General features: G+C 46.2%; 1 protein-coding gene across 1 annotated transcript in view; it reads left to right on the top strand.

Moving 5' to 3' along the window:
- Positions 1–1,210: 1,210 nt before the first annotated feature.
- BATF2 (basic leucine zipper ATF-like transcription factor 2) overlaps positions 1,211–15,498 on the top strand; it is a 60,244-nt gene continuing 45,956 nt past the window's right edge. The window contains exon 1 of the mRNA XM_078660566.1: positions 1,211–1,403. Coding sequence (XP_078516692.1) covers positions 1,332–1,403 — 72 coding nt within the window. The 5' untranslated portion in view covers positions 1,211–1,331. The remainder of the gene's footprint in view (positions 1,404–15,498) is intronic.

Raw genomic sequence — 15,498 nt, forward strand, 5'->3', positions numbered from 1 at the left:
CAAACGGTCCACCAAGAGTCCGTGGCTTCGAGAGGCTCCCGCGAAGCGGGGGCCGCGAGCCGCTATCTAGCGTGGGGAGGAGGAGCAAAAGGAGGCATAGGTGAGGGTGATTCAGGGGCTCCTGGGCGTGGTAGTCCATCACCCACCAGCAAGCAAATGGTCCAGCAAGAGTCCGCGGCTTCGAGCGGCACTGGTAAAGTAACTTATTTTCATTTCTGACCCACCGCATCTGTGCAAGCCAAATTTGAGAACCCTTTCCTAACTAACGGTGAAGAAACTGGCAACCATTAACTCAGCTTCGTGCAGGAAAAACTCCCTTTCACCTTTCAGGGCGTCCCCTTCTGCATGAATTATTTTACATAGAGCAACTTCAAACGGAGATGGATATAGCGACTGAAATCCTCAAGTCTTCCAACGGACCGGTCCTGAAATGCTATTCATTCTGTCACTCTGCTTGCTTTAAAGACTGACCTAATTGTATTTTCTGGGAATATTGCACCCTTTCCGGAAAGTACTCAGCTAACAAAATTGCACGACCAAAGAAAAAGTGAAAGCTACACAGATCTCCCCTCCCATCTCCGGTCGGTCGCAGCAGACAACAAGCAGCATCCTTTAGCAAGCAGGCGCAGCGCTACAGGGGCGCGGGAATTCCGATCACGTGACTTCTTTGACCAGCCGCTTCGGTCTCTTCTCTGCAGTACCCTGATTTACAATAAATTGAAACTGGAAGCACGGTAGTGGGCGGGGTTGAGCCCCAACGAGGCCACGCCTAGGGGAGGAGTAGGGGGCGGCTGGCGTGATTAGGGTATCGCGCGCCACCATTCCAAGTTCGTTAAAACTAACGCCATCTTGTAAAGGCTACAAAACAGCAAAAGGTCTTAAGCATCAAAGAAACCAATGCTCTTAAGGACCAAACGTATAATTGAAGTACACTTTAGATGTATAGGTTATTTTATTATTCGTTTGCGCTTTTTTTAATTTAAAAAAAAGTAGCTTGATATTAGTTTTTTTTAGCAATTTTTTCTCGTCAGAATTATTTTCAAAATGCTCGGTATCTACACAGCAATATTACAATGTATTTTACTGTGTTCACTCCTCGCTTCAACTTTATTGTACGAGGAATGCTAATAAAGAAATGGCCGTCCACGGTCCGCCGGGAGCCTTTTCATGTCTCTGTGACGTAAGACGAGGGTTGGGCCGGAGGGGATTTAAACAGATAAGTGAGCGCTAGTCAACTTAAGCTTCGTGCAACTTGGTGCAAGCTTCTCTTGTAGATGGGTGTGTGACCGGTTTCTCTCCGACAATTTGTGCACTAATTTTTGTGAGGGCTGATGGAGCAGTTGGGTAGTAGCAGTGGCAGCAGCATCTCCGATGAGTCCCAGGATATCTACCAGGGCACGCAGGTGAGGAAGGAGCCAGGGATGTTCCATGTGCATCCTCTCGCAGGCATCAACGCGCTATTTTTGCACGGTGATTGAATGGAGAATTCGGTGGTGGCCATGCACTGAGTAGGGTGCACTGCTCAAGAGTAGCGCCATCGTTAGGCGAGTGTGCATGCACAGAAGATGTCACATTTAACGATCAGTGCATGCACAGGGGACGCAACTTTTATGGTTGCACTGTGCTAGGAAAGGGAACACTTGAGGTGCACAAGGCATGCGTGCGGAGGTCTTTGGATGCATCGTGCACCCTCAGGGGAGGCGACATACAGTGGTACAGTACGTGTGCTCAGGGTGGGAGACACGTAGGCGGGCAGCACATGCATGCACGAGAGGAGGCAGAAAATAGAAGTGGTGGGCAAGCCAACAAATTACTGGGTCTAGCCGAGCCAACGGTTCCGTTTGGCTCTAAAAGGACGTGTAGGAGCCCAGTCCGAAAATGTTTTCATGCAACGCACCACACGTAAAATGGAATAGTCTCTTTGAAATGTTAACAAATATATTTAACATTTGGACGCTGCGACAATGTTTTACTTTACATCACTGTACTGAGAGTTGCTTATTAAAACTTGTAGTTTATCAGACAGCGCAGTTGTCTAGTTTGTTAACGTCATATTGGGGACATATAGAAAGCTTCCCTGGGAATGCATTCCACCTGTTGCTTGCCATTGTTTTTGTTGGCGTGCAACTCACATTTTCTGTTTCCTGGCTTTTTTTGTTTTAGCTTGAGTTCGTCCCTTCCCTTGACCAAAACTTATTTACAGTATCCTTCTGAGTGCTCACTTTATTTAAACAGGATTTTAAATTTTGTTATTTTCTCACATTTGCTGTACGTTCAAAGACGGAAGTCAAATGTCAGCCCTTTTTCGTCCGAGGGAGCTTGGTGCCTACTTTTCTTTCTCTCACTTCAAAGTGAGCGAATTTGTGACAGTCATGCTCAGGCCCGGACTGGCCATAGCGGGCACCGGGCAATCCCCCGGTGCGCCGCAAGGGTGGGGGGCCGGTTTTGAGCCCCTGGGGACCGATTTTTACAGGGCCGTTTTTGCAGCATAGCTGCAAAATCGGCCCTGCAACTAAATCGGCCGAAAACCGGCCCTAGCAAAGCGCTCGGTGGCACCTCCAACCCCCCCAGTGGGGAGGGGGGGCCGGCCGAGCACTTTGCCAGGTTTTGGTTCCCAGTCCGGCCCTGGTCATGCTGGCTACTTCAGGTAATTCTGAAGTGTGGTGGAAAGAAATATTTTAATACTATCAAATATTGATTTTTGTGACATTTACACACATAGTTTGTTCGCTGTTCTTTTATTAGTAAATGTAATCATTTTAAATTGAGGGTGTGTTGATGGTAATGGCAGCTCGCTACCACACCATGCACACTCCACATTACCCCACTGCACTCTACACTGCACCATTTCACTCTGCGCCTCAGTCTATGCCTTTCTACAATGCATCACTCTGTCAATGCTCTCTACACCAATGCTCGCTACATTACACCACTACACTCTATACTACTCTGATCTGCACTCTACACCAATGCACTCTATGCTACACTATTTTACTGTGCACACTATGCCACTCCACTCTACTCTGCACCGCTCCACTCTACCGTGCACCATTCCAATCTACGCCACTTCACTCTACTCTGCGCCTCTCCACTCTATGCCACTAGAATCTACACTGCACAACTCTACTCTGCGCCCCTCTTATCTACTCTGTACCAATCTTCACCACTGCAGTCTACTCTAGACACTGCACTAAATGACAACACACTCTACACCACTATACTAAAAAATAATGCACTCTATGCCACTGCCCTCTGCATCCATCCACTGCAGGCTACGCCACTATACTCTTCTGTGCAATACTCTACGCCTCTACACTATTGTACTCTATGCTACTCTGTTCTACTCTGCACCATTGTACTCCATGCCACTGTAATCTGCACAATTCTACTCTCCTGCACTCACCATCAGTACATTCTCATAGATGCCAAGGTTTCAAATTGCGATGTGACATTTTCAGTGTAATTATGAGTGCCATTAGAATGACTGAGTGACACTTTCTCATGAGCAAAATCATGCAATGAATAAGGGGAAACCTAAATATAAGAAATTACACCCAACGTGAAATTGTAAGAAGATATTAGAATTGCTATAAAGCACCAGACATGTAAGAAAGACCAGATTCTGGGAAGGTGAGAACAGTTTTATAGGAATTATGAGAGTGCTGTCATCAGTCTGAGCTACCAGAGCCCCAAGCTCACTGCAGAACAGCCATGGCATGGACAAGAAAGTAAAGAGTGTGGGTGTGGTGGGGACGCTTGTATTCTTGTAAGTTACAAGTTATAATCCCTGATAGCACGGGGTGGGGATGGATGACAAACTACTGAGTTTTTGTGGCCGTTTCTAGTGAAAGGATAGATCTGTGTTAGATCTTTCACTATTCCATATTTTGCACTTTTTTGTTAAAAGGCCATTTTAGGTCACAATTTGCAAACAACTGATATTTCCATTTTTAAACGGTACATCCCGTTAGTAGAAATACAATGCAAAACATTATAGGTGGCTATGAGTGGGAGCCAGTTTACCTTGAGGTGAAAGGGCAGTGATACGCTCAGGGCGAATTCCTGATCATCCATGATGCAACTTAGAGGCTGCAGATGGCACATACCCAGCACTGAATTTGGCCAAGACAACCTGACAGACAGCTCGGGCACACATTTAAAGTCCTGGTCCGGCCGCCTGCCAACAGCCTCAGTGACCAGGGCAGAACTACACCGACTGGCAGCAGGCAGCTGATGATCTCGCGCTACGCGCTTAAGTTAAAAGCACATTTTTTGTAGATGAACATTTTAAAACTCTGGCACACACTGTTTAACTGACACTTCCTTGTGAGCCATGGCAATTTGGGTTTACAGGCCCGTCAGGCCAGCCGCCTTTATCCTTAAGGTCCCAGCCTGTCACTCCCTCGGCAAACACGCGTCGACCGCCCAAGCTCAGACTCACTCACAAAGGCTCAGCAGCAGGAAAAGCTGAGCTGCACAGTGTAGGCTCCAGCGGCTGCCGGGGCCCGTTGGGTTGAGCCCGGTGGTGGCAGCGGTCATTGATATTAATTTACAGCGCGCTGCCATGAATTTCCGCACTCTTAGCCAAGCAGGCTTCCCACAAGTGACGTCCTGCCGCACGTGCCTATTGGACACTGCCTCAGTGCCTCCTGACGTCAGAATGAATGCTGTGCGGTCGCAATCTTCTCCCTTTATTAATACAATGTGGCAGCCAGTGAATTAGCTGCAACTAGCCAGCCTCCACGCCTGTCTGAAGCAGTGCACTGCCACTCCTTTATTTTAGTCAGCATTACCAGCACTACTGCGACTTCAAAGCAAGTCAGGTGAGGGGCTGTGCCTGTTATGTATGACTTCGCATTTCAGTGCGGTAATGCGTCCACCGCACTGAAATGCGCTGTAATGCGTCCACCGCACTGAAATGCGCTTGTCTAACGCCTGATACTTGGCAGAGCTGTATTGTATGCCACTCTACTATATACAACTGCACTCTACAACAGTCTACTCTGCAACACTGCACTGTCTGCCACCAAAATCGATTCCACTACATTTTACGCCACTGCAGTCTACTCTGCACCACTCTTCTCTGTGCCAATGCACTCTACGCCACTCTCCTCTGCATCACTCCACTCTGCGGCACTGCACTCTACTCTTCGCCATTGCACTCTATGCCAACTCACTCTAATCTGCACTGCACTCTACTCTATGCCACTGCACTCTACACCACTGTATTCCACTCCGATCTATTCCTCTGTATGCCGCTGCTCTCTACACCACTCTTCTCTATGCCAATGCACTCTAATCCACTTTACTCGAAACCAGTACACGCTACGCCGCTGCACTTCTCTGCAACACTGTACTCCAGGCCTCTACACAGTATCCCACTGCACTGTAAGCCACTCTACACCACTGCAATGTACAACATGCTGCTCTGTACCACTGCACTCTTCGCCACTGCACTCCACTTCTGTCTAAGCCAATCCAGTACAATCTGACCCATTCCACTCTGTACCACTTCTCTATGCCACTCTACCATGCTCCATTCTGCCCAGAAGCTCTCCATTCCACTTCACTCTACTCCACGCCATCTTATGCCACTCCACTCTATTACAATCTACCTTCTTTTATTCCACTCACCACCCTCTACGCCACTCCACTGAACACCACTCCACTCTGCTCTACACCCCTCAACTCTGACACTGTACTCCACTCTGTGCCCTTCCATTCTACGACACTGCTCCCTCCATGACACTCCACAATACTATGCGACTCCACTCCATGTCACTCTACTCCACTCTACTCCTCCCTACTTTACTCCATAACTCACAACTCTGCTCCACAACCCTCTACTTTACGACACTCCACTCTCCTTTACGCTAATAACTTTTAGCCATGCCGAACAGCTGCCAAGCTGATGTACATCATGATTAAAACATATTGGCAATGCTAATGGCTCTTTCAAGGGCGAGACCTATTGGCTTTGCCAATGCTTGTTAACCATTAACTTAGAACAACTCCTGCCTTCGCCCTAGTTACAATGCTCTTAGTGAATTTAGAGGCAAGTCTGTTGTCGTGTGTCTAGATTCTCATAGACTGAGCAATAGTACAGTCTGTCAAATTAACCACAGTACATTTTTGAACAGCTTGTATTTGGCACTCCCAGATTTGAGGGCGTTTTTAATGCAGAAAGAGGAGGATCGGGGCAATAAAATATTTGCAGTAGATCACACAATTCCGTTAAGATGCAAGCCAGGATTAATCCGCTGGTTTCACTTTGCACAAATCAGCCGCTAAATTGGTATTTATTTGTCTCTTCTTTTTACCTCCATTGTTAATATTTTGCCTTAAACTCTTTGTGCATGAGGGTAGAACGACAGAGGAAGACAGAAGCAACATGATAGTTGGCTCGAGGGTCTTGAGCTGAGCCTGCCATCTGGCTCGAGCTTCCTATGGCTTACCCACCTCTCACAGAAAGGCACACTGTGCATGAATGGGGAGGCAGCACGCATTTGAGTTGTACTTGCACAAACCCATATACACACAATGTTTACATCTAGAGATCCAGTGTGCATGCAGGGGGACTACTCGGGGTGAAGGGCATACATTGTATTGAGAGAGAATGGTTAGGATTGTATTTTACCTAGCAAGGGGAGGGTGGATGTGTGGCTGAGGAGTGCATTCACAGGTGAGTGCACTCATAGAATCCATCAGCAAAGGAAGAGTAACTACTGATATATAATAAAAGTTAGGAGTCACCTGCAGGCAGTGTGGGCATAAAAAGAGGAGTGGGGCACCTAAGAATCCATTGAGACTAGCAGTGGATTGTGCAAGCACATGGGTTGCATCAGCTTGGTGTGGAAAGTGTGTGCTGGGGGGGGGGGGAGGAGGGGAGGAAACCTAGGAGTGCAGTGTGCAGGTCCGAGTGCATCTCGAGGTGTAGGGAGAGCTTCCAGCTGTAGAATGCACACACCCAGGTGGGCCTCATAGGTGTAGCTCATGCAGAGGAGAAGGTATATTATGGGATTTAGTATACTAGAAGCACTCAAGTGTGCTCTTTTGTATGTGAGTAAATGCCCTGTAGGTGAGCACGAGCAGCTGTCAGCAAGCATATAGGGTATATATCTTTAGGTCTCGCCTAGGCAGCGCTTGCGCTGTCTCTTCGAGACATTCTGTATTCAGGATAAGGGCATGCCGCTCCACCCACTTTCTGCCCACCTTTTTAATTGGCTCCTTCCTGTCCCTTGTAAATGGTGGCTTTTCATTGGTCAATAGGCTTAGTAGTCTGTCCTTAGTAATGCCTTTCCTCTTCTTGTAACCTCCAATGAGGACACCCCCTGTTACATGTGTTGTTACTTGGTAGTCTTTAATTACAGTCTCTGAGCCCTATTTTCTTAAATAGCTTTGTCTTGCCTGCTGTTGCAGACAGGACAGCTCTCCCTCAGAGCGTATTTTTTTTTACTTTCATTTATCTAGTGTGGCATGCTTCTTCATGTATAATGGCAGGGGCGCTTTTCTTTTATTTGTTGCCGAACACAGCCGCATTTCGTTATTTTTCTGTTTGTTTAAAAAAAAAAAAAAAAATATATATATATATATATATATATATATATATATATTCAGTGGTTCCACCCACGCACTTTAGCTTTAAACAACTTAAGCTAAAGTGTGGGTGCCGCAATTGATTAAAAAAATAAACAAAAGGTAAAAAAATAAACAAAAGGGGGAAAAAAGTTATCTTTTTGTTTACTTTTAAAGCTTTCGCAGCACCTGATTTTTATCTGCAGATGTTGAAAGCTAAAGGGCAGGTGCCACAAACCTCTTGCATTTGCAACAGTTTGAGCTGTTTTCATTGTAAATGACGGTGCCTTTTATTTGTGTTTATAAAACCTGCAATCTGTGTTTACGCACTACTTGCAGTTTTTGTATACACAGAAATAAAAGGCATTATCATTTACAATGCCAATAGCTCAATGCGAGACCTATTGCATTGCAAAATTTTCCAGGAAAAAGTTGTGAGTATGCAAATTCTCATTGGTAACGCCCATTGGTATATCCCAGGATTCCAAACAGGAGGTCAGACATGTTTGATAAGGCGGCATTATAGATACACTTCCATATGTTTGGCATGCTCACCGATGTCAGTCGCGTTCCCTTCTAATGCTTTGGGCATTTTGGTACAAGATTTCACACACGGCCGCCCTGCCGTGAGGAGGAGAACCATCGTTAGCTGGAAACAAGCAAATCCCAGTTGACAGAGGCTTATGGTAACGAACTTTTCGAGACCTGATTAGCACTGTGCTTTATATGCTAATTAAGGCTGCAGCGAGACTCTGACACCTACTATAGGTTTAAAAACAATGCTTTTAAAATTGGAAAACACATGCTGGGTGCACTCGCACTTAAGGACTCTAATACCCATCATGCATTAATGAACTGCTGATATGCACACGCCCTTTGGGGGCGAACATGAGAAAAAAACGGCGGAAATGGATTTGAGTGCGCAGCCCCAGCCTGTCTTCCCAAGCAGCCCATGAAGAAGAGGCTCAGTACCTTGAAACGCGTCGGCAACAGGAAACATACGGAGCCAAACTGCAGCCTGCATTTCTCACTGCCGGATGGCCAAAGCACAGTCGCGTTCCCTTCTAATGCTTTGGGCATTTTGGTACAAGATTTCACACACGGCCGCCCTGCCGTGAGGAGGAGAACCATCGTTAGCTGGAAACAAGCAAATCCCAGTTGACAGAGGCTTATGGTAACGAACTTTTCGAGACCTGATTAGCACTGTGCTTTATATGCTAATTAAGGCTGCAGCGAGACTCTGACACCTACTATAGGTTTAAAAACAATGCTTTTAAAATTGGAAAACACATGCTGGGTGCACTCGCACTTAAGGACTCTAATACCCATCATGCATTAATGAACTGCTGATATGCACACGCCCTTTGGGGGCGAACATGAGAAAAAAACGGCGGAAATGGATTTGAGTGCGCAGCCCCAGCCTGTCTTCCCAAGCAGCCCATGAAGAAGAGGCTCAGTACCTTGAAACGCGTCGGCAACAGGAAACATACGGAGCCAAACTGCAGCCTGCATTTCTCACTGCCGGATGGCCAAAGCACAGTCGCGTTCCCTTCTAATGCTTTGGGCATTTTGGTACAAGATTTCACACACGGCCGCCCTGCCGTGAGGAGGAGAACCATCGTTAGCTGGAAACAAGCAAATCCCAGTTGACAGAGGCTTATGGTAACGAACTTTTCGAGACCTGATTAGCACTGTGCTTTATATGCTAATTAAGGCTGCAGCGAGACTCTGACACCTACTATAGGTTTAAAAACAATGCTTTTAAAATTGGAAAACACATGCTGGGTGCACTCGCACTTAAGGACTCTAATACCCATCATGCATTAATGAACTGCTGATATGCACACGCCCTTTGGGGGCGAACATGAGAAAAAAACGGCGGAAATGGATTTGAGTGCGCAGCCCCAGCCTGTCTTCCCAAGCAGCCCATGAAGAAGAGGCTCAGTACCTTGAAACGCGTCGGCAACAGGAAACATACGGAGCCAAACTGCAGCCTGCATTTCTCACTGCCGGATGGCCAAAGCACAGTCGCGTTCCCTTCTAATGCTTTGGGCATTTTGGTACAAGATTTCACACACGGCCGCCCTGCCGTGAGGAGGAGAACCATCGTTAGCTGGAAACAAGCAAATCCCAGTTGACAGAGGCTTATGGTAACGAACTTTTCGAGACCTGATTAGCACTGTGCTTTATATGCTAATTAAGGCTGCAGCGAGACTCTGACACCTACTATAGGTTTAAAAACAATGCTTTTAAAATTGGAAAACACATGCTGGGTGCACTCGCACTTAAGGACTCTAATACCCATCATGCATTAATGAACTGCTGATATGCACACGCCCTTTGGGGGCGAACATGAGAAAAAAACGGCCGAAATGGATTTGAGTGCGCAGCCCCAGCCTGTCTTCCCAAGCAGCCCATGAAGAAGAGGCTCAGTACCTTGAAACGCGTCGGCAACAGGAAACATACGGAGCCAAACTGCAGCCTGCATTTCTCACTGCCGGATGGCCAAAGCACAGTCGCGTTCCCTTCTAATGCTTTGGGCATTTTGGTACAAGATTTCACACACGGCCGCCCTGCCGTGAGGAGGAGAACCATCGTTAGCTGGAAACAAGCAAATCCCAGTTGACAGAGGCTTATGGTAACGAACTTTTCGAGACCTGATTAGCACTGTGCTTTATATGCTAATTAAGGCTGCAGCGAGACTCTGACACCTACTATAGGTTTAAAAACAATGCTTTTAAAATTGGAAAACACATGCTGGGTGCACTCGCACTTAAGGACTCTAATACCCATCATGCATTAATGAACTGCTGATATGCACACGCCCTTTGGGGGCGAACATGAGAAAAAAACGGCCGAAATGGATTTGAGTGCGCAGCCCCAGCCTGTCTTCCCAAGCAGCCCATGAAGAAGAGGCTCAGTACCTTGAAACGCGTCGGCAACAGGAAACATACGGAGCCAAACTGCAGCCTGCATTTCTCACTGCCGGATGGCCAAAGCACAGTCGCGTTCCCTTCTAATGCTTTGGGCATTTTGGTACAAGATTTCACACACGGCCGCCCTGCCGTGAGGAGGAGAACCATCGTTAGCTGGAAACAAGCAAATCCCAGTTGACAGAGGCTTATGGTAACGAACTTTTCGAGACCTGATTAGCACTGTGCTTTATATGCTAATTAAGGCTGCAGCGAGACTCTGACACCTACTATAGGTTTAAAAACAATGCTTTTAAAATTGGAAAACACATGCTGGGTGCACTCGCACTTAAGGACTCTAATACCCATCATGCATTAATGAACTGCTGATATGCACACGCCCTTTGGGGGCGAACATGAGAAAAAAACGGCGGAAATGGATTTGAGTGCGCAGCCCCAGCCTGTCTTCCCAAGCAGCCCATGAAGAAGAGGCTCAGTACCTTGAAACGCGTCGGCAACAGGAAACATACGGCGCCAAACTGCAGCCTGCATTTCTCACTGCCGGATGGCCAAAGCACAGTCGCGTTCCCTTCTAATGCTTTGGGCATTTTGGTACAAGATTTCACACACGGCCGCCCTGCCGTGAGGAGGAGAACCATCGTTAGCTGGAAACAAGCAAATCCCAGTTGACAGAGGCTTATGGTAACGAACTTTTCGAGACCTGATTAGCACTGTGCTTTATATGCTAATTAAGGCTGCAGCGAGACTCTGACACCTACTATAGGTTTAAAAACAATGCTTTTAAAATTGGAAAACACATGCTGGGTGCACTCGCACTTAAGGACTCTAATACCCATCATGCATTAATGAACTGCTGATATGCACACGCCCTTTGGGGGCGAACATGAGAAAAAAACGGCGGAAATGGATTTGAGTGCGCAGCCCCAGCCTGTCTTCCCAAGCAGCCCATGAAGAAGAGGCTCAGTACCTTGAAACGCGTCGGCAACAGGAAACATACGGAGCCAAACTGCAGCCTGCATTTCTCACTGCCGGATGGCCAAAGCACAGTCGCGTTCCCTTCTAATGCTTTGGGCATTTTGGTACAAGATATATATATATATATATATATATATATATATATATATATATATATATATATATATATATATTCAGTGGTTCCACCCACGCACTTTAGCTTTAAACAACTTAAGCTAAAGTGTGGGTGCCGCAATTGATTAAAAAAATAAACAAAAAAGTTATCTTTTTGTTTACTTTTAAAGCTTTCGCAGCACCTGATTTTTATCTGCAGATGTTGAAAGCTAAAGGGCAGGTGCCACAAACCTCTTGCATTTGCAACAGTTTGAGCTGTTTTCATTGTAAATGACGGTGCCTTTTATTTGTGTTTATAAAACCTGCAATCTGTGTTTACGCACTACTTGCAGTTTTTGTATACACAGAAATAAAAGGCATTATCATTTACAATGCCAATAGCTCAATGCGAGACCTATTGCATTGCAAAATTTTCCAGGAAAAAGTTGTGAGTATGCAAATTCTCATTGGTAACGCCCATTGGTATATCCCAGGATTCCAAACAGGAGGTCAGACATGTTTGATAAGGCGGCATTATAGATACACTTCCATATGTTTGGCATGCTCACCGATGTCCATTCCCATAATGCACTGGGATGGGGAATCAAAAATGACCAGATCAAGGGGATGGACTAGAGAAGGCTAGGACAACATGCCCCTAGCCCCTCCTTCCCTTCACTTAACCAGAGTATTGGCTTCTGTTTAGACATGACCTGTAAAGATTTGTAACCCCCCACCGTGCACGCGCAAATAGCGTCCAACCAAGGCCCACCCTCCCCCATCCCCCACTACCTCTCCCCAGCCAGCGCAGTCTTGCTCTTAGCTGAGTTATTGAGTCCAGGGGAGATTAGAGTGTTTGCCCTGGGTCACACGTTGTGGCAAAGCTGGAAAACCGAGATTAGTAATGTTTTAACCAAAGATCAGTGATCTAATGCCTAGATCTCATCTCCTCCTCGTGTATCGGTGGCTCGTAGCTGAATAAAGCAACTAGCCTTTACTCAGTTGTTTTGTCATACATGTCAATCAAACCAACACATTATAATGAGTGCTGTGCAACCCCGTCAGGGCACTTAAACTCTGAATGAATGTTGTAATGTCATACACCTCGATATGCGCTGTACAAATATTTGTAAAGAGATCGCCCAGTCGTTCTATTTTATGGTGTCTTATCGAAAGATGCATAAACAGTAAATGTATATACTGTATACATTCCATATCATTGGCTTGCTTGCTTACAATATTTTTTGCAGGAGCTATGGGTCAAATTTGAGTATGTTATGTTGATAGCTCAGTGTGTTAATGCACATTTCGCAGAGCATAGCATATAAACTGGAGGACAAAGTATCACAAGCATTTGCAATGCAATAGGTCTAGCGTTTGTGAGAGTGAGCTCTTGGCATCGTAAATGACAATGCAAACACAAGGAGATTATGGACGTAGCACTGAAACTTTTCTGACACTTTCCCCCAGTCAGATGTGGGTTGAATCCATCATCGTTCTTTAGGTCACTTGGCCACCCCAGTTCACAAGTAGCTATATGTAAATCAGTCTTGACCCTGTGCCTCATGGGACCAGTCGAGCCTGGACTGGCAAGCCAGGTCGTCCCTGGACTGGAAACAAGCATCCAGGGACCGTTTTTCGGGATAACACCCTCTCATTCCTTGACATGCTCACAGAACTGAAGAACAGACACTGCATGTGTGTCTGACCCAAAGTCTACTGCCCTTCTAGAAAACCTTGGAAACTTCAGCGTCACCCAGCAAGTTACTGAAGATACCCACACCACCTAACACCTATTGGACCAGATTTTCTTCAGTTAGCAACATCGGCCAACTATGACCTGGACAGAGCAGACCCATATCCGATTCAGCATACCCATTCCGCACTACCACAGACCTACCACCACCAGACCAGCACGCTTCCGCTGCAAAAGCATCACAGAAGAGGAGTTGGGCTTCTGCTCTCTCTCTTCCTGGGCCCAAGAACACTGGCAACTTGCCGAAAGTCATCAAGAAACCTAAACCGCTGGATTACCACATGCACTGACACTGGCCCCTCAAGTTCAACCCAAATGCTGGAGTCTTATTAAAGGGCCAGCTTGGTACAGAGGAACACAGACTGACGAACTGCCACTATAAGGCACTGGGGCACAAATGGAGAAAAACTCGACACCACAGATAAAGACATCTTCAAATCCGTCCGAAGATGCTGCTGTCCACATATACGGAACACCAAGAGCAAATCTTTTTCAGATGGCATCAACGCCGGCAGCAAAGAAATCTTCACCAACTATTTCACTGCACCTCCCAATTCCCCCAGCAACATCACACCCGCAAGACCTTTACAACAAGCTCTCTGATTTTTAAATTTTTTTTGTAGCATAATCCTCTCCATATACGGCAACTTCAGCCCTCAGCAGACTATCACCATCGCAACTCCACTTCGCATCACGGCTGTCTTTCAGCGATCACCTTTCTGATCAGTGTAAATGTTCGTTAGAATCAGCCATGCCTCACACCCTTCCACCCTCAAGTGCTGACACGCCTCCGGTGCCAGGCGCACGGCCGTGGCACTTGTACCATGAAGCCCTGCAATAGCTTGCTGCTGCTCTTGGATACCAAGGCAGGGCACGCATCTGGCAGCTTGCAGGTTATGCCCTCCCTTGAGCCCTGCTTCCAGGTTTTTTACACATTAATCTTCAGAGCCTGGTTACTCCAGCTGCTTCCTGCTGTGCTTTGGGGCACGGAGGTCCCGAGAGGGAGAGACGGGCAGTCCTGGTGAACATACCAGGCACTCCACTTTAACTCAAAGATGGTTCTACATTAGCATGCGCTCCGTGACAGATGACGATTTCCACAGAGCTATTTAAAAAAAAAAAAAAAAAAAAAAAAAAAGTGTTTGTATTGGTACCCTTGGAGATTTTTGTGTTCTGACACGGTCAACAGCGGGAAGGAGGAGTAGGTGGGACCAGGCAATTACCAGCCACGAAACCTGATGTTATATTTTACCTCAAGCTTGCCACCAGTGACTACCCCTTCTCTGTAGCCTGTACGCATGCATTTAAAAGATTTAAATGCAGTTACATCATTAAATAATGCCAACATGATCAATCGCAGTAAACTCATGGGTGGTTCATCCTGTAATAAAACCTAACAACTCGTCACAAAACATATACTAAGCACAAAAAATATATATATGGTCAGTAATTTCATGATCCTACTTTTGTTGCATGCCCCACCCCCTTTAAAATGCACAATGCACTGTCAAAACGAAGAATTCCAACTACTATGGGTACACTGCACTGGCAATTTAACATTGAGTCATAAGTGTGAGTCTACAGCAGGAGCATGTAAACCATGCTTCAGAAATCTATTTAGCTGCACTGAGTTCTGCTGCTTGCGTACCACCACTTCCCCGATCTACAAATCTTAACCTGCTAACAGTTTGAGCCTGATAGCTGCGTAATCAGGACAAAACTAAAGTGTTGAGAGTATACGTATTCCTATAACCCGTTGTGTTCAGTATGTGCCCCTTTCTCTGCACACTGTACGCTCTCCTCCCAGTTGCCTTATTCTCTACATTCCATACACTCATTCTCATTGCACCATTTTCTACAGTCTGTCTGCGCTCTCAATCCCATTTCACCACTCTGTACAGTATGTAAACAACCATAGTAATTTTCCTAGTTTCTATGGATCTACTTTCAGTACCACAATCTTTATAGTCTGTACTCCCTCAATACCAAGGGTTGGGGCCTTGCTGCAGCTCCATTAATTTCAACAGCGCCATACTCTTCCGGTACAACAGGCAGCCGTCAAATTAAATCTCACCATTTCTTGAACCTACTTAAAGACTGCACTGCACCACCCAAAGCCATTCTTCACAACAGAAAGTTTGTTTCTTCAGCTGTAATAGTTGTGTC

The sequence above is a fragment of the Lissotriton helveticus genome, chromosome 9 (genome assembly GCF_964261635.1).
Source record: "Lissotriton helveticus chromosome 9, aLisHel1.1, whole genome shotgun sequence".
Classification (NCBI taxonomy): Eukaryota; Metazoa; Chordata; class Amphibia; order Caudata; family Salamandridae; genus Lissotriton; species Lissotriton helveticus.